Source organism: Gymnogyps californianus, chromosome 5, assembly GCF_018139145.2.
Source record: "Gymnogyps californianus isolate 813 chromosome 5, ASM1813914v2, whole genome shotgun sequence".
Taxonomy (NCBI): Eukaryota; Metazoa; Chordata; class Aves; order Accipitriformes; family Cathartidae; genus Gymnogyps; species Gymnogyps californianus.
The window spans coordinates 51,656,538-51,676,958 of record NC_059475.1 but is presented as its reverse complement, the minus strand read 5'-3'; the positions used below and the strand labels follow the sequence as shown (position 1 = coordinate 51,676,958).

Genomic DNA, 20,421 nt, shown 5'->3' with positions numbered 1-20,421 from the left:
TCCCTGTAACTCCCATCTCATAGAAACATCAAGGTCTGTGTGGGACTGTACAATATGTCACTGGCAGTCCTTACCACTCATTTTGTTTTAAACTTTTGTTCAGTTTTATGTAGTCTGTGGCATATTTCAGGTGCTAATGGAGGAAGGCCATTTTTATTATTATTTTGCCTTTTTTTTTAAATTGATTGTTTTTCACTTTGCCTGCCTGAGTTAGTGTCAAATAGTTTTCTGCACAAATAGGACTGCAGTGGAACTACCATATAACTTCTACTGCTGTAGCAACTGTTACAGCTGATGCTGCAAAAGCTAACCTGTGCAAAAGCTGTGTATTTAAATAGTTACTGCTCTCACAATTTTTTTGTCTGTCAGACTTGCTATACATGGAGTTGAACACAATGAAATGAACCTTCATCAGCTTCAATTCATTTTATAATTGTGTATGTTTTTCTAAATCTCCTTCCTCCTGTTTGTTATGTGGATATAGGAAAAAAAGGTGATACCTTTCTCCTTGTGTTCACATTTAGATAGTCACTTAGTATTTTGTTCTCCAAAAGATACATTTTCAGACACTGTGTCTACCAAAATCATACCCTACCTTTTCCTTCTGATAGGTATGTAAATGTTCAAGTCAACCTTTGAAATGAAATTGGTATTAAAACTTTTTCACTGGAAGTGTTCAGTAAAATATTTTCTAGTTCAGTAACATTTAAGAGTGCCATTGCATAATAGAGAATATTACCTTTCTGTATTCAATATTGAGATGAATATCCTGGTAACAAAGCTGGCCCCTATGAATGTTTGCACATTTTGCTTTTCAGTGAACTCTTACAGCTGTTGTGTTTGTGTTCACTTCACTTTTAAATGTGGTCTCATCCTCTTAGCTTTGTCTTCCTTTTCCTTACTACCATATAGCTTTTGAAAGCATTGATTATTATTCAGGCAGCATATACACTCACATTTTCAGTGTATTTTTGTTAACAACCAAACCTAGCAACTGCAGGAATGATGACGTTTTCTCTTATACTTTTTGAAAGAATCATTTGAATTTATTCTTTCATAAAAATCCCCCTTTGGTATTTTTTTCAAATAATGAACGGTAACTTCAATAATTTAGATTTATGGCCTGGTTCAGCGCTCAGATCTGTCTGCAGTTCTGTGTTCATGTTTTGTATGTGCAGTTTGTTGCAAACTTAGTCAAACATTTAACTATATCCAAATATCTTAAAGGTATATGCTCATTGTTATGCCCTCTTGTAGGGAAGAAAAGTGCCTACAGACTGAACAGTCTAGTAAGGAATCATTTTTTATGTATTTTTGGGGTTGGAAAGTGATTTCAGTTCTGTCCAAGAATGTTAATTATCCAGAGTTGTCACCTCACACCCTCAGTTGAGAGCTTTGTAGGGATCAATATTTGTCATTCTCATGCAGTTTCATTAACCTGTCTGGAATGAAGACAGACTTGTGTTGTGTCCTTGGAGGAATGTAGTCCCACCACCCTAATCTCTCACTGCAGTGCTCATCAAAAAAAAAAAAAAAAAGATCAGAGCTGTTTGCAGAAGAGGTCAAAGAAGTATCCTTTGCTTAATTGAACTCATCTGGTTTCTGCTTTATAACTTCATCAGATATTTAAGAATATTTACAAGTTTTAGCTTTTCTTTTGCAGGGTATGAAAAAGAATAAAAATGATGCAAAAAAAATAGGGCCTCTAAAGCTAGCAGCCCTAAATGGACTAGCTTTGACTAGAATGCCTCTGCCAGATGAGGGGAAGGAAGAATCAACAAGAGCAACAAATGATGAACGGGTATGTTGAAGTTTTTTAATGCTTGATTTCTCTTTTACACTAGTGATTTTTCAAAATGAAATGCATATGAATGGTGCTTTGTGTTGACTTTAAAATGCTTCGGATTCAAAGCAAATCAAATACTGAGAATAGAAATAAAATGAATGAGACTTCTAATTGGTAAGTCATTGCTAGAAGTATTGGGTGTAACTCAGATTTTTCGTTAAGATTTAAGATGACATTGATTCAGATTAGAGTTTACCCTTTGAACATACAGGAAGCAAATTAACTAGTATCTACTGATACATTTTTGTGCTGAGTCTTTCTGTTTTCTCTCTTAATTTTGGGGTTTTCCAGACTGAAAACATATGAAAATTAAAATTCTGAGTGTGAGATTGAACTTAGTTGTAATTATTAGTAATTCATACAATTTTAACAATGAATTTTTTAGTTAAATTGCATCCCCAGGGTGTAGCTTGTGCAGATTGTCTTTATCTGTTTTCCTCAGGTGGGTCCCTGAAAATATAGAAGGAATTTGTGTGATCTGCAGAAATTTTAAATTCAGTAAAAGATCTCAGATCACTGAGACAACATCAGGTTCTAGAATTTGAGGATCATTCTTTAAGAAATATAAGACTCCATTTGCTTGTGTCAGGGTAAACAACTTCAGTAAATTTACTTCAGCCTGCCTCGTATATCATTAAACAGATGGAGGAAAGTGAAATACAGTCAATATCCAGCCTGTTAAGGGCTATGTAGAACAGTGCTGTCATCACACATCTGATGGGGGGGCAACTAGATACATCAAGGTCTACAGTGATTATTGTACATTCTGCGACCAGTGGTCTTTTTAGAATCCAGTTCTGAGCATGTTTGGGCATCCTCAGCTGCAGACCCCCTCTAGCTCAATTTGTTGACAGTCACTGGGCAGGGGTTAGAACCTGAAGGAACAGTCCTGCTCTCACCAGCTGCAGTTTTAAGGAACGGGCCAAGAAAATTAATTGCAAGTCACACAGTAGAAATTCAGTCTTGGAGTTTGAAGGCTTGGAGTGAGATCCATAGGAGGGAGATTTGACTGTTCCGTTTCAACACAGTTGAAGTTCTTTTTGAACTATATATACACTCCTTAAAGATGCTAAGACAAAAATTAGCATCGTGGTATTGAGATACAGTTCTACATTTAGTACCTCTGTTGGTTATTTCCTCTTACTTACAGCCATCATCTCTTCCTGGATTGACCTTTATTGAATTCAGCCATATTATTATTCAGCTAGCTCTGCCCAAAGTGTTGAGGTAAAAGAAGAATCCATAAAGTCAAGTTATGAAAGACATCTCACTACACTTTCTCTCCAGGCAGTCATATAGAGGCAGAATAGATACCATGAAATGGGAGTAATTCCTAAAACAGTTGAGAAGAGGCAATGCAAAGCAGACATGTGACATGAAAGGAAGTCCAGGCTGCAGATATTTTAGAAGACAACCTTAAAGTTGATTCAATGCCTGTTTTGTTGCTCAGCTTCATGTTATTATCAGTTTAAATGAGGGAATTTAGCCTAAAGATAATAAATGAGTTTGTACAGTTGATGTATTGATGTGCAAATTGTGTATGATTGAGGTTTTACACCTTCCTCTGCAACATTTGGTATTACGGTTATTTGATACAAGACACTTTTCTGAGCTGATACCGCGGAGCAGTTGCTGTGAGAGGCTGGGGACATGTGACATAGATGAAATTTTCTGGCTGAAATCTTACATATTATTCCTCTAATTATTGTTGGCAAAGAGATGCTGAAATTCCAGAAGTGTCTTATGACTTAGAAAGAACTTAGTTTCGAGAGAATAAATCGAGGGGGAGGGGGGAGGGAGCAGCTTATTAAATAAAACAAATTGAATTATACTAGTAGAAAAAATCCTGGGTTTCTCTCTCAGCTGCAGCAAGAGGTTCTAAGAAGGCCTTGCTGCTGTATGCAAAGTTTAGTATCTTCAGCGTAAGAAAATGTGGAATATTGGTAGTGAATTATTAGCTCATTGACTGAGGCAAGTGTTTGTTTTACATTTTTAGAGTTTTTCTCCAAATAACAAAGGTGACTTAATGGGTTTTTTTGATTACAAGGTTAAAGGAGACCTTTTAAAATGATGTAATCTAACATGCTATATTGAGCAGGACGATTAATGAGTATTTCTTGTTCAAAGGTATTTGAGGCAGTTTGTAGTATAGCATAGCTATCTGGTTTGGCCAATATTTCTTTGCCCAACTGGGTTGTCTTTATAGAAACTATGAAGTAATTTTTCTTTCACCAGTGGTATCCACAGTCTTTGAAATGAAGTATAACAGGCTTCTTAGTTTTCACTTGAACAAAATTCCTGCTGGTTAGGGTTGCTTCTAATTTATTCTGGTATGTTTGTGAAAACATTAATAGCTGGAAAAGCATTGAAAAAGTATGTAGGAGAGGAAAATACATACTTATCATTCTTTGTGAATTCTCTGTTAAAATAGACTCTCCTTAGAACGTGACTTTGTCTGATTATCTGTGTTCTGTCTTTCAGTGTAAAGTTCTGGAACAACGGTTAGAGCAAGGGATGGTGTTTACTGAATATGAGCGCATTCAGAAAAAAAGACTTATAGATGGTGAGTGCTCAATAGCTCGGCTTCCTGAAAATGCTGAAAGAAACCGGTTCCAGGACGTCCTTCCTTATGATGATACCAGAGTAGAGCTAGTCCCAACCAAAGAAAATAACACGGGTTACATCAATGCGTCTCATATCAAGGTGAGAGAAATACTGTTGGAGAAATATTTTCCAGTTCATGTGGTAACTAAAAATGGATTTGGCTATCAATTTTGATTTGGTCAGATGAGTGAGAATCCCTCCATATCTCTCTCTCCCCTTCTGCAGAGGTTTCTTTGGGGAAAGGAGGAGCCTATTTTTCCTCATTACCTAGAATAATGGAGAGTTAATCATTGGAGAGGTCTTCTGCATTTTGCTTCTCTATTGATCTACTGTCTCCTTTCTCTCTCTGTCTTGTCTGTCTGTGGATTAGTGCTAACAGAAGGCATGTCCATTCTTCCCAGAGTTAAGAAGGCAAATAGCTTTATAACAAACTGGGATTCTTTGCAATGATTATGTTTTTGAACTGCAGTGGCAATCCTTTTTATTTCTTACTCTTCTGTACTTTCAGACTAGATCCACAACAGGCAGTAAGCTAGCTCCCAGCTTAAGCTTTTTTGGATGGTTAGAGGAACAGATGGAGCCAGGGGGAAATCTGCTCTTTCATAATCTTCAGTTGCCCCCTTTCCCCAGCCTTAGCTCTTTAAACTGTGTTTAAAAAAGTGAAGAAGTTGCAGGGTGACCTCAAGAACCTTCAAGGCAGTTTGTTTATTTTCAATGCATTTAGCTACTTAAAGTGCAACTACAATTGGCTTCGTGCTTTCTCTGAAAAGAGTTGAGATTGTCTAAGCAGCAGTTGTAGTTGTGTTGCTGTCTTTTTTAATAAATCTGTTTGTACACTGAAATGGCACCATAGTTTCTATACTTCAACTCATTCACAAATGTTGAGTAACTCTTCTGACCCTTCTCAAACAAGATAAAATTTTTTGAGGAAACATAAGCTAATCCTGACTTTTTAGTGCATATGATAGCATTTACAGCACCAGAGTAAGAAAGCTTCTCTAAACCTGAATTGGCTAGAATACCTTAAATTCACAAAAGAGAAATCCAGTTTTATTTACTCACTTTTACATTATGGTTATGATGTAAAATACATTTATTTAGCTATGTGCCTATACAATTTTAAACATTGTGTCTCTTCTGCATCTAATGTGACAAGACGCTGCTAAAAAATGGGAGGCAGATACAACTCACAATGGGCTCCTACTTCTGCAGTGTTGCTGTCTGGCTGACCTAAGAATTGGGGAATGGGAGTTTTCAATAATGGTTAATCTAATGTCGTTCTTTTTACAGATCTCTGTTGGTGGCATAGAGTGGGATTACATTGCTACACAGGGCCCTTTGCAGAATACATGTCAGGATTTCTGGCAGATGATCTGGGAACAAGGGATTGCTATCATAGCTATGGTGACGGCAGAGGAAGTGAGTATAAACTGAGTCAGGTTTCTCCCAGAAATTCTGCAATGATTTTGTTATGATCTGTTAGAGGAAGGGGATCTTTGCTCCAACAAGAAGACCAATCAAAGATAAATTTGTAGTGACCCCTTTGCCATTCTGTCTTCCTTTCCTTGGCAGACAGATGTAAATTTGCAAACTCTTTTCTGCTGGGAAGTTGGTTTTCTCAGTGAGAAACCATAACACTGTGGTAGTACTTAATAGAGGAGAGATACAGTTGTTACAGGAGCATTAGTTGTATGAGTGTTCTTATGTTTGTTGTTAAGCAAGTGTTTTACTTTTAAGGAAAGTGGGCGAGAAAAAAGCTTCAGATACTGGCCACGTCTTGGTTCAAGACACAACACTGTAACATATGGAAGATTTAAGATTACCACACGATTCCGTACTGACTCAGGCTGCTACGCAACTACGGGTTTGAAGATTAAACATCTTCTCACAGGACAGGAGAGAACAGTTTGGCATCTGCAGTATACTGACTGGCCAGAGCATGGCTGTCCAGAAGATTTAAAGGGATTTCTCTGTAAGTTGTATTCAATAGCTTTGTTTTGGGGTTGGTTTTTTTTTTTTTAATACCTCCTAAAATGGCTGCTACAAGTCAATTAGCTTTTGATAAGTACGCCAAGCATTCTGCTGTAAAAGGTTTCTTCACACCAGTAAGGGATACTGAATTATATTTTTGGCAGGAATATACCTGCCAGTTTGTTAAAGGGACTGTTTATGTCTAAAGCCAAATATATAATTTACTAAAAGTTCATATAGATTAAAACATAATTGCATCACATACTACACATTTGAGTATGTTCCAGCAGTAGCAAGATGGCCACGAGCCGCCTTTGGTGGGGAATAGGGGAACAAGGCAAGGAAAGCCTTACAAATGTTAGATGATCTTTATAGATCTGCATTGATTTGGTTGGGATATGTCTTGTGATTTATACAGTGCGTCATTTTTCTGTGGGATGTCATTTGTTAAATTACTACTTTTCTGGTGGTCATACAGCGTAATAGCATGGCTTATGGGGCTTCATCTCCTAAATTTATTACTCTTATCTTGTTGAACTTAATAGCATACTTGGAAGAGATACAGTCAGTGCGGCGCCATACGAACAGCACTGCGGATCCTAAAAACTCTAATCCTCCTGTACTGGTACATTGCAGTGCAGGTGTAGGACGAACAGGAGTGGTCATACTGTCAGAGATCATGATCGCTTGCTTGGAACACAATGAGGTGATCTCTTTTTCTTTTTCGTGCTTTAAATAATGTTAGGTAGTGGAAGAGTAAATAACCTGCCTAATAGATATTTATGGCTGTTCATCTGAGCTTTCCCAAGATGTGTCCTGTGGAAGAGCCCTTACAACTATGGTTGGAAGAGCTCTTCGCAATTCAACAGAAGTTAATAATCTTCTAGAGTTGCCCCCTTACACACTGGGTGCTGGAATGCTCATTTGGATTCTTGACTCCATAAGATGTTGAGTCACTGAGTGGAACAAGGTATGCCCTAGGCTACTAAGCATATTTCAGGATTTCACCCTGACTTTACCACTTTTACTCCATGCCTTAATTTTAATGGATAATATTCAAGAACGTGCTTTGTAGCCAGTTTCTGTGCTTGTTGTTAAATATTTTGTTCTTAAGTGTAGTGTGTTTGCAGTATCAGTCTCAGCAGAGGACAAAGTGGTAGTTAAATAGAATAAAACCTGGTCCTATCAGCTTTTAGCGAGAAGTGAACAGCTGTAAAGTGTTTATTAATTATATAATTATGCCAGCTGAGACTCAAAAAACTGATTGTTTTGTTGTGCATCGCTGTCCTAACACTGTGACAGACTTTTGCAGCCATTAGATTTGTGAAGACCCATACCCCATGAGATAGGCAAGTTTAACATTATACATACTTCACAGATGAGGAGGTAGGCATGGTCAGTGGTGTAGTGCAGTCCATACTGCAGGCATGGGCAATAAATTGTCAGAGCTGAAATTAGAGCAGCTGATTGTGCCCTTAGATCACTGGTACTGCTCTGAACCTCCTGCTGAGAAAGTGCAGGCCAGTCTCCTTGCTCACCAGTCACTTGTAATGGTTTGTTCTCTTCCTCCAGATGCTGGACATCCCACGAGTGCTGGACATGTTGAGGCAGCAGAGAATGATGATGGTGCAGACTCTTTCACAGTACACTTTCATCTATGGAGTTCTCATTCAGTTTCTCAAAAGTTCTAGACTTATATAACTCCTGCCACTTCCTAAGGGACACTGCAAGAGTTTACAGAAAGAAAATTACAGTTGTCCAGGCAGACCTGCTGTCACTGGTGTTTTCTTCGTATGATGAATCACACAGTTACCTCTTAGGGCTGGTATGTGACTGTTAGATGCGAGTCACTGTAACAGTCCCTGCAAAGCAGGATCTTCACTGGACTAAATTCTTCCTGTGTTCAGCTGCAGTCATATTAGGGAATGATTTTACTTGTACTGGTCTGTAGTACTTGCATATGTTCTTTAGAGTGGTGTTATTCTGGGCAAAATAAGTATCTTATGGAATGGAAGTACATGACACAATTTTACTAACATTATGTTTTAAAACATAATTGTTAACTCTGCGAAAGCTAAAATCTGTAGATGCACATGGGGTGAGAAACCTGCTCCTTTGGAATGTCAAGGTCTTATGCAGTTTCATTCTGCTTTCAATTTTATATTTAGAACAATACATCTATATTTTTTAAAATGAACTTTTGGTTTCCTCTGGTTTACTCAGCAAAATTAGCAGCTCTTAGATATTTTAAGTTGTTGCTTTAAGGACAGTTATTTTTATATTCAGCATTTTTTAATTAAAAAAAAACCCAAAACACCACAACCCAAAACTTTTTAAACAGCATAATATTTTCAGAGGAGAAGACTGACAATGTTTGAAGTAACTTTTCAAAAATCATGCAGAAAGTAGTAGGGGAAGCTATTAGTAGTTAGTTGTAGTGCCGTGTAATAGAACTGACAAGTGAAGATGATGTTAACTGTTGATAACTTCCATTTGAGCGGAGGCATGTTTACCTGCAACAAGCAGGGGAAAAATATTCTAATTATCTACAAGGTTATTGGAAACAAATGGATGAGAGAAAGTACATATTCAGTATTATTCATATATTTAGAGGACAGTTTGATTTTACTGGCTGAAATCAAAGTGGATGCAAATGTTTTAAGCACTTTTTTTGCTTTATTATTTATGTAGTTAAACATAGAAACTGTAATCATGCATTGTGTCATATGGTAATATACCATTACTAACCTGTTATTTTAGGAAGAGCCTTTTAAGTTGATGAAGTGAGAGAACCAAAATTGGAGTAAGAAGGTGCATAGTGGCGAAGCGGAAATGATCATACGAAACATGATGGAGGAGGTGTGGCAGCTATGATTGTTGGTTTACACAGTACGAAGATGACCATTAAAAATGTTTGTGTTCCCAGTCAAGAAAGCCTTTAAAGCACTGGAAGTTTCTGTAGAATCCTCCAGATTATTTTTTCAGTACTAGAACAGATTTTGCTAATGCTGTGCAGTGTTGCAATGAAGAATATCCACAGAAGCTGTTTGAGAACGCCTGCAGAATGTAAGAGCTCTTAGAGGTAACACTGGAGATGTGGGTATTTTAGTAGCTGTGTAGGTGGCTGAGTCAATGGCTGTGGCATGGACCTGAAGATGAGTCGTACCTTTGGTAGTTTCCGTTTTGTCCCATGGGTCTGGTCTAATGATGATATCCCTACATAATCCTCGGTGGTTTTCACATGGGGACAGTGTGGTTTTACTTGCCTTTTCAAGTGTTTTGAGATGCTGAGTTGAAAATCCCTATTCAAAAAAGTGAGCTATTAGTTTGTAGATACCTGGTTTAATTTCAAAAAAACCCTATGGTAGACCAGTCTTCAGGCATGTTTAAGTGTCCATTTCCCTTGATACCTGCTTAGTGAAGTGAAATGAGACTGAAAGTCATTTTTATCACTGGTGAAATTATGTTATTTTTCTGAGCTGTAACGAGGGTTTGGAAACTATTATGAATAATCAAAACCCCTTCAAAACAATAATTGTCTCCCAGAACATTGATTAAGAATAATAAATAGGTTGCCTCAATTTCCTTTGTAAAAAGTTACTTCCACAAAGAAAAACACACGGTCCGAATGACATTGTGCTAATACGTCATTCTATACAAAATGTATTAATTTAAAGTACACCATATTAATCTAGTGCATTTGGTCTGCTTTCAGGCAGTCTGAATTGTTATACTCTCAGTAAAAGTAAGATTGAGTATTTCAGATGGGGGAAAAAAATGCTCTTTTTGTAACTATAAAATGCCTAGGAAGTATTAACTTCCAAATGTAAAACTGGAAGTCCAGAGGAAACCAGTTACTGAAGACTGATTCTTTATATATAAATCTTGCAAACAAATCAATTTGACATATCTGTGTTAACAGAATTATTGAAAGAAACAAACATACTTAGCTATTTGTATCATGCTGTGTTTTAAAAACATTGCTACTTTTTGCCACAGTTCACTTCTATCTTCAGAAATATTTTTGAATGGGAAGGTATGCTCCAAAATGTAGCTTGTACCGTTTCCATTTCTAAACTTCGGACTGTGATCTTCATAACCTGATACATGCAGCTTTTAATGAAATTATAAACAACCACAACTTCAAGCAACAATTCTTAGCTGTTCAGCAGTTACTAGGACAGAACATCAGCTGTGAGGCATTAAAAGGAGCAGTTAAAACAAGCAATTTAACCCAAAATTTACGGGATTATCTGAGGTGGGTAAAGAAATGTGTGTCTTTTGGCTTTCTTTTCTGTTTTGCTGAAAGTAGTTGTGTTCACTTTTAGAGGCAGTTGCTCTCTAATCTGGTAGTCACAGTCTTGATTTAAGCATAACACTGCTACCTCCTCCACTTCAGCTTTCAGTTCTGTCCATCAGCAGTCTGTTTTTGCATTAATAGACTTGACCTTAATAGACTTGACTTTATATGAGTTTTCCTACTGAAGATAGCAGGATTGCTTTTGTATGTAAGCATATGGCTCCAAGTGAGCATGGAAAATGGGCTGTTTCTCTTCTAAAGACACCAAATGAAAATAAACTTCACAACCTCCTGTAAAAAATTAATTTTAAAACCATTGTTTAGATTTTCAGTTAACTTTTAAAAGAAAATTCGGTTTTTAGCACTTTGTTCTGAGCCTTGAAAAGGGATGCTTTTTTACATGTAGTTGCGCTGAGTGCTTCATGAAGTGTTGGACATTATAAGAACATCCACTGTCCAAATCCAGTCACAGTGTGAGTCGGAGGTGGATTTATTTAAAAGCTTAAAATTCCACTATAAGCCTGTCCATTTTGCAAAATGTGCTTCTGTTTTTATGGGGATGAAACCAGATTATTATGTAGGATTTGAGCTGATATTTTTAGTCAGAAAAGTTGTATGAAGACATTCTTGCAGTAAATGGCAAAGATGATGCTGATCGCTAGGGATGTCGGAGCTCTCAGGGATAAATAAAGGTGCTATATAATGTCAAGAGACAGATTTGACTGTCTTTTGTGGGCTAGATGGAAAATGCTTTTTAGGATCAAATTCTATGAAGAGTCAGAAAAAGAACCCACGAATTGTAGTAAGGGCTTCTGCACATTTGATTTCTTTCTTGGTTGCTCTGATGAGAGACTTTTTAGCCAGTGAATCTTTGTAGTCTTGGGCTAGCAGCTCTTCCCTAAGAACGTAAGTCAGAGCCCTGTTCATTGCAAAGATGTCACTGACTTTGCAGGCTTAGCTGTAGGCTGCAAATCACTCCTCACCCTGTTCTGTGAGGGGGAAGCTCCATGGTACACAGGGGAGTTTTGCATAGCTTTTCTGCAGCCTGCACAGCAATGCTCTCCTTTTTCTGCTGTCCCCCATGAAGAGCAGGAAAAGTTTTATGCCTTAGTATTGCTCTCATTGTGATACCTTTTGCACAAGTGAACAGTAAAAACTACAAGTGCAGGGTGCTATGGTTTATATCTAGAAATACATTTAGTTCAAAGCAGGTAAGCAAGGCAGAGATCCTACAATTTCCGTGGATGAAAAGCTGCTCTAAGCTATCATCAACATCTAGGAAAAAAAAGTAAACTAAATTAATAACAAATAAAAGTAAAATCAATGTGTACTAAAATGGAAAAAATTATTGACATTTTGAGAAATGTATTTTTGGCTTCTCTTGTAATCCTGTGTATCTTTTTTTTGAAGTGGATGACATTTGGAGCAATTTTCTCCAAAAATAGCTTCTTAAATTTAATAAGTAAGACTACGTGAGGCTGCTGCTACATTTTTCTTGTTGGAGCAGCTGTTAAAGTTGAGTGGCTCATAGATTTCAGTGGCCTCTGGACCAAACTTGGGAACTGCAGGGTCATTTATCATACAAGCTAGCTGTGTAATGAGACCTCATTTTTAATATCAGTAGTGTTACTAAAATCCTGGACTTAAAAATAGTGAACTCATAACTATATTTCAATAGTTAGTTCAAATTATTAATTTAAAAGAAACAATACTTCAATTGCTAAGAACTCTGTGCTTTAGAGCTTAGGGTTTGTTTGGGTTTTTTCAATACTGCAAAGTCGTACAAAGCCAGAGTCCAGTCCTGCAAGATGCACAATTCCTGCAGTTCTTCCTGATATTGTAGGAATTAAAATGGGCTTATTGCCAACGAAAGCTTGAGCCCTTAAAGCATGAATACTCACATGTCTGCTTTAAATTTAAATACAGATTACAAGAATTAACCAAAAGAATGCAGCAGGAATGTGCATACATGAAGCTACAGCATTCAAAGGAAAAGTAGCTGAGATAGTTCGGAAGAAATTCTCTTGTGAAAGTACAAAATGTTGGAAGTAGAGAGTGAGGATTTGAGGAACGGCTGAAGGCATTTGGAGGAGGATTTGGAACGTTTTGTATCCACAGTAGAGCTGCTAGAAGGGTTTGATTCATATGGTATGTTTTTCATGGCATGGTAGGCTAAGTGAATATGTAGTCATAGGTGGTATTTTTACTGGCTTTTAAAAATGTGATTTTTGAAACTCCAAGTATTTTTTTCAGAGGCTCTGTTATTTTTACATATCTTCCTTTCCAAATGTATTTAATGCAATCTGTCGGCTCAGTTTCTGTTTACTTATTAAAGGTCAGATTTTTCAAACCATGGTCTCTGGTTTTAAACATGCAAAATGCAGGGGGAATAGGCATACATGCAGTTTTGCAGTGATAATTTCTAATGGATGCAGGTTAGATGATTTGAAAGTCTAAATACTTTATGAATGCAGCCAGGTGTTTACAGTAGGTGTGAATTGCACCAGGTTAAGGCTGGGCTGAAAGTCAGGCCCTTGAAATCTGGAATTTAACATGTGCTTAGAACTTATGTTGCAGTGCAACATTTGCAATACAGTGATATTAATATGATACTGTGCTAAGGTAAGGGAAAAAATCTTAAACTTTTAACAGCTGTTGCAAAGATGTCTGTGGGGAAAAAAAAAAAAATTCTTAGTAAGATCCTGTTGGGGACCAGCTAACTTGGTGCATTCTGTTGGCATCACATATGTTACTTTAAGGTCTACAGGGGCTGAAAAAAAAAGGATTTGTTAACTTCAGTGAGCATTTCAAAAAACAGTTGCTAAATGGCCTTTGATTCTATTCTTTGCTATTTTCCACGTGATGCTGCGTTCAGTGGTGAAGAATAACCTCCAGTGTATTTGTTCTTTAGAAGTCTATTCTTCAGCTCTAATTAGGGAATGAAGCTAGAAATCAAATGCAAAGAATCTAATGAATAGAGTTTACAACAGATCCAGCCTGTGGCAAGTTAGAGAGCAAGTCTGTAGATACCGTAACGTTATTTTGGTTCAGAATGCGGCAATCAAAACTACCAAATTATTAATTTTATGAGCACAGTTTCAGAAGGTGCCTAACTTTTTATAAAGGGAATTTAAATGCTGTTTTTCCACTTGGAAATATTTAGGTAAAATTAGGAGACTTTTAAAATACTTTAAAGACTTTGCAAATGCCATTAATTTTTAGAATGGTAGGAAACTTGATGGGGAAAACCCATGTAAAATCCTCCAGTCTGTCACCTTGCTAATCCTGGATAATTCTGACAGACAAGGTGTATATGGTCGTCACAAAGATACTTTCTTAAATTGCTTTGAAATACCCAACATACCTGTCCTTTTTATGGCTGATCTGGGGGGACTTGGATGGAAGTTTTAGAGGTTTGACCTGGCAAATCAGTATGTACACTCCTGCACATTGCTGAAATCTCTTCATTCAGTTAAAGCAAATGGGTGTTTGAAGTCCTTTCAGCAGTTTTGTAGGACTGAGTCCATAATGTCAGAGGAATGCAGGATCTGGCTCCATTTTCTTCCATTTTCATTTGAGCCAGTATGCAAGAATATAAATGGGACTTCGTTTAAACAGTAGCAAACATGAAGTATTATTTTCTAGTACTAAGCTAGTGGTTAACATGTCTATTTTTGCTGTCTTGCCACCAATACTGTAAAGATGTATAATCAAAACAGCTTTAATTCTTGTAAAACTGAAATTGGTTTGTAAAACAATGTACAAATTGTGTTTCATAGACAGAAGAGCTTGTATTACTGAATGTAATATATGTGAAATGGATATATTATAGTCTATTTTTGCCATGGAAATAAATATTTGAAGCAACTGTGAGTTTTTATTGTTCCATTATTAAAAGAAAAATCAGAGAACTTAGTTTTCATGTGTAGTCCTAGGTTGGGTACCTTCTGTACCCAAAGGTGCTATCCCTCCTCTGAAGTGCTGCAAGTATTGTCCTGCATCTCAGTACAAATATAAAACTTGTACTGTCAAATACTAATAGCTGTCGTCTTTGTGGCAGGAAAGTCTTGCGCCTGCTGCCCTGTCATTATTGTTTACAATGTTTTGCATTTTCTAAAGCTATTTTTAGTATTGAACATTCAATTTCCCTGTAACCTTTAAGTGGAGGAGGGATAAAAAGGTTTTGAAAGTTGAAAAACCCTTTGCAAAAGCATGTGAGAGAGGAAACAGTTGATTATATACTTCCTGTTGTTGGAGCTGCTACCAATAAGTAACACTGAAGTTTTTCTTCATTTTGTAATTGACGTTTAGTCAAAAAGGGAGGTGGCGCAAAAGGCTTGCTGTATAACATCTGGTGCAGCACAAGACCGCATAACATGATAAATGAATTGCACACTGGACATTGCAGTTTCACACTGGACAATTTAATTTCCCTTGTCTTTGCTAAATGCCTAGTGTGCTACCCACTTAACTGTATCTGAAACGACCAGGCTTTTAACTAAAATTTGCCTTCTAGGTATGCTCAATTTGATGGCATTAATCAACTTAAGATAAGACAGTAACATACCAGCTATCTATGTACTTGTCTGATCTATTCCCAAATCCTGGGGAATGTCCTGTGTGATGCTCAGTGTGGGTAAAGCTCTCTTACTTGACATGGATTCAGAATCAGAAGAGGTAAATGTGACTTCTTGGGGTCCTAAGCACATGGTAAAAACACCCAGCAGTTCTGATCAGACTTAGTATTTATACTGGTTTTAGGCCTGAGGCAAAGGTCTCTTCAGAAACCTAAATTTCCCCTAAATGCAAATTGCTGTAACCTGTAAGTATTATTTTCCAGCCGCTGTAAAATCCCCATTAGAGCCTTCTGGTGGCCAGAGCTGGCTGATAGGGAAGCAGCTTAATTCTTGGGTTTGGCACAGCCGGCCAGCGGCTTTCTTGGGTAAGAGCTCCAGGACTTGGTACAAGAGAAACTTAGGGGAGCTGATGGGAGAGGTTCCTAGCCTTGACTAGGGGAACTGAAGTAGCTCTCATTCAGCTGTTAGGGTTGTTTAAATCTGGAATGGCTGTGGATAGATGAAGGTTACATGAAACTCAGCAATGCTAGGTACCTAGCTGGAAGTTTTACATGTGACAGTTGCTCTGTTTAGGGTCTGATTTTTTTTTTTTTTTTTTTTTTAAACACCCATTCCTTTTCCCTGAGGAGTCAATGACAGCATATAAATGTGTGTTCTCTCTCTCCACTATTTTTATGAGCATCCCCTGGAAGGCTGGACTCTGCATGAAGACAGAAGCTGCCCAGTGCCACAGAAACATTGCCAGTTTACCTCCTACAGCCTGAGAACTACTTGTGGATGATCACAATTTATGATTATGATGGGAATGTCACTTACGCAGGTACTGACAGGAGAATGATGTTGCAGGAGAGTTGGAGATGAGTGAGGACTGGGTGATAGGTGAATGCTCGTCAGCTCTGAACTAAGGAAGTTACTTCGTATCACTGTCTATCCCAGTGGCTCAGTCTGGCTCTTGGGCAAGTTGAGCCTTCTTTATCTTTCAGAGGTGCACAGGGTTGAAGATATGTTTTAACATTGACTTCATGGCATTCTTTGGGAGATTTTCTAAAGCAAGAACTTCAGGGCAGACGCGTGGTTTTGGGTTCTCCGCTTGCAAGACGGCACAACATAGATGTGGGAGCTAGAAGGGGTAGAGCTTAGAAAAATTCTGTCCCATTTCTGATCATTCACCGCATCTCCCAAACTGATCTGCATGACAATCTTGCAGACGGACACCTAAGTTTAAACCAAACATCTGCCATCCCCAACATACCAAACCAGTATTATTTGCTGCCCTGCTTATTCTGTGAATTTAAAATATCTGCTGTAATAAACAAAACAACCAGAAAAGACTTGGAGGGCTTGCAGATGAGGTTCAGATTATTATTATTATTATTAGCCTTTTCTAAAATGACAATCATGTGCCTTACGTAAATTTAGAAGGACATCAAATCCTTCCACGAACAGACCCCAAATTATCATACCCAGAGGCAAATGAAGAATTTTCACTGGTGCTAAGTACCTATGAAGAAAGCCTCTGTCAAGCCTGGCTAATACTGATAATCAGTGATTTGAAGGAACTGCATGCTTCGTGTGTGCATGTGTGTATCTGATTTCTTCTGTCTGCATGCTGTGCTCTTCATGACTGATTGAAGCTGAAAATGTCTCTCCATTGACAAAATCGTTAGCAAAAGACTTCAGGAAATTAGAAGATAGTTTGGTTTTAGTTTGATAATGTGAAAGATACTATTTTAGCAGATTTATCAGGGTTTATTGAGTTTCCTGCACCATAGCAATATAGAAATAAATTCATTTGTTCTGAAGCGACTGTCTCTGAGCCTCCAGAAATAGCAAGTGCCCACTCTGTATTTCAAAAATTTGAGTTGTCTCCTGAAGACCAGGAGCTGTAGGTCTCTATCACTTTAAATTCCATCAGTCACCAAATGTTTACTTCTCTCCCTGAATTAGGAGAAGCAATTTAATTTGAAACTGTAAATCTTAGGGAATTGTACTGCCTCAATTTTCCTGTTTAAGCCATCCTTTCACTGACACGCTAAAAATATGACATTATTTTTATTTCCTCATTCTCGTGGTCCTGAAAGCTACCTTGCAGAGGTAGGCCAGCCATGATAATCAGTAAATCTGACTAGGTTTTCTTTGGGGGTGACTTCTGGCTTGAAAAAGAGAAGTATATAGACAAGAATCAAGTCTATCAAAACTCGGGGTTCGGTTCAGTTCCTGGCAGCAGCTCCAGAAGGATTAAGGAGAAAATCACATGCAACACGGTGGCTCAGCCAGTCTGAGACAGCTGGCCTGCTGATCCCACTTGTTATGGTGAAATATCCCCCTGGGACGCTGGGCCCAAGGGCTTGTTCCTTCCAGGGTGCTGGTAGGTGATTCTTTCTCCCTCCGTCCTGCTGGATGGCTCGCTCAGCCTTACCTGAAAATGATCCCTACCACCTTCTGTAGATGCACTGCGACTCTTGCTGGAGTGCATGGGTTCCTGTAGCAATGCCCTGTCCAGATGAGGACGTCTGTTTTCTCCTTCATAAGGAGAGGGGAAACACTGCATTATGTTAGTAGTCAAGATCAAAATGTAATTAGGAAAGAGGAAGAAAGTGCAATTGTTCACCAAAAATAGAAACAAACATAGATGGTTGATGAAAGATTTGTCTTCTTCCCAAGTTCCTCTTAGGTTTTAAAGGGCAGAAGGAGCTGTTCCACAGCCACCTCAATCAGAAGAGCGATAGGAATCCAAACAACAGGTATTAGATGCAGTAGCTTTGATACACTGTGAAAAAAAACAATCTACCTAAACTAAGGAGCATTTCTGAGTGTATGCACTCCCTGCAGTCAGAGCAACATTTATCCTTGGTGCCATGGTGTTAGTTAGGAGGGCTGCCAAGGTGAGTTTAGCACTTTCGGTGCATTTATGCCATCAAGCTGGAAATAAAATCGTCCATTTGAGCCTGTTTTCAGGACAAAAGGTCAGCCTTATCCCTCTGCACAATGCTGGTGTTTAAATAATGACAAATAAGCAGAACTGAGGCTAATTTACATTCTCTGGTGAAAGAAACTGGAAATACTGCACTAATACTACAGGCTGAATTGTCCTGATACCTGTGAAGCTAACTTTGGCCATGAGTTGGCCCGTCCCATTGCTCACCTGCCCCATAGCTTTGTTACTGGAGCGTGCCTGAGACTGCATCATGGGTGCTTTATGGCAGGGGTGTGCTCTCACCTGTCAGTTGCTTCTTCGGGTAAAGGGATGGATAACAAGGCGCTGGTTGTGGAGATGTGCCCAAGAACCCTTTGGGGAGGTCTGATTGCACCATGAAGTGAACTGAACAGAGGCTCTAAGAAGTTCAAATACGGAGGAACAGCCACGGAGAAAACACATGCTATGGAAAGCTACCGTGAGGGCCTTTGAAAGACCTGTGTTTAAGCTGAAAGCCCCTGTGTAAGGCTTAAGACTCTCCAGGTGGGAGGGGAGGACCCATCATGCAAACTTGTTTCTGGGGAAAGGGAAACTGACATGAGAGCTTGAGGAGCTCTTCTATCTTTCTCTTACAATCCACTGTTATCTGAGATGGTTGTGGCCAGCGTTTGGGAAGCCTCATAGCCAGCTCCCAAACCTATGCTATCTGTATCATCTCTGGTCTTGCTTGTGTCAAACATCGGGGAAAAAGCAGGGTGCCAAATGCCTCTAGGCTGAATGTCTGGTTGGAGAGGCTACACCTCTGAGGTCCTGCAAGGAATTCTCAGGCTGACAGGAGAGCTGATGGCCTTTGACATGTTCCTTCACTTCTTATTTGGCATGTAAGCATGCTTATGAGTGAGAGAAACAGATAGCTGGGAAGAGCTGGGGTCACCTCATAGTTCTGTTACTCATCTTCTGGAATCGGGCTCTGGCTGCTGTGAGATGTAAGGTATGCTGCAGCCCTCACGCAGATACTGTAAGGGGAGTCCTAAAGGCTTGCTGAATTCTTGGGATAACTGCAGAGAGCTCTGCACCTCGTGCTACAGATCACGCTGGCTGTCCTCTGTTAGAATGGGACAACATAGCTCTGTGGCCTGCCAGGCTGAGGCTGTGTTCGAGTTTCTCTCTCTCTCAAGTTTCATATGCCTCCCTACTCCATTTATGTAGCCTTTACTTGCCCTTCTCAAGGTCTAATTTCATTCCCTGCATGAAGCAGGGCTGGAAGGATTGCAGGGGAGACTGTGTGTGCTGAAGCCTGTGATCTACAGCAGCAGCAAGGGCACAGCAGCAGCCCGTGCCTGTGCCCTGCGGGGATGGGTGTTCGGTGCCTCCGGCATTCCTCCAGCCCGAAACATGGTGCTGGGTTGAGAGCCCACAACTTTTGGAGGCCAATCTCACAGTTGAAAAGATGAATGCAAATGTAACTCTTGTGTGTTGTCACCTGGGTGTCAGGCACGCCTCCTGCCCTTCTGCGCTCTGCTGGAATTAGCTTAGTGGGTGAGCTAAACGGATCAGTCCCTTTAGGAGGCCTGAAGAGAGAGCCCAGCTGCTCTGGAGGCTTTCTACAGAGAATAGAAAGTCCCATGCACAGTACACACAGCATTCTTGATTTTTGGTTCCGTTCACTTGAATTAACTCTTCTTGTTGCTACTTGTGGACTGCCTGACATCCTGGAGTCCTCCTAGGTTTTCTTTAAGGTGGTTGAGATGGAGATGAGCTACGGGTGCTCTACAGCTCAACTGATGATTTGTCATGCCAGTGATAACTGCTGATTCTTCTTTCCCTCCCCGGCGATGCTTTATCCCTGTGACATGCTCAGCTTCCGCTGGCCCACGACCCGCTACAGGCTTTGAAACTGGATCCCTTGACTGGTTGTGACCCATGCTGGTGCAATGGCCGGTGCGGCAGATTAATTTACCACTCACCTGTTTGCGTATCACTTGCTTTGCTACTTGGAATAGAAACTGAGGATGGTTGTTTCTGAATGAAGCAGATTTCACTGTTGATAAAGGAAAGAGGAAGATTGGACTGCTTGTGAGTATCTGGTTTGGTTGTCTTGGAGAGTGAGAAATTTTTATTAAACTCACTGGTTGCTGTTCTGTTCCTTGTAATCTGTGTACATACCAGCTCCTGAGAACAGCAGGCTAAGTGCCTGGGAAGTGCC

At 39.1% G+C, this 20,421-nt stretch overlaps 1 protein-coding gene across 1 annotated transcript in view; it reads left to right on the top strand.

The window, feature by feature from the left end:
• The window catches only part of PTPN21 (protein tyrosine phosphatase non-receptor type 21), a 42,763-nt gene extending 32,761 nt beyond the window's left edge, over positions 1-10,002 (top strand). Inside the window, exons 14-19 of the mRNA XM_050898232.1 lie at positions 1,664-1,801; positions 4,328-4,549; positions 5,741-5,869; positions 6,188-6,422; positions 6,967-7,127; positions 7,994-10,002. Of these exons, the coding sequence (XP_050754189.1) occupies positions 1,664-1,801; positions 4,328-4,549; positions 5,741-5,869; positions 6,188-6,422; positions 6,967-7,127; positions 7,994-8,122 (1,014 nt within the window). The 3' untranslated portion in view covers positions 8,123-10,002. The remainder of the gene's footprint in view (positions 1-1,663; positions 1,802-4,327; positions 4,550-5,740; positions 5,870-6,187; positions 6,423-6,966; positions 7,128-7,993) is intronic.
• The last annotated feature ends 10,419 nt before the right edge of the window (positions 10,003-20,421 follow it).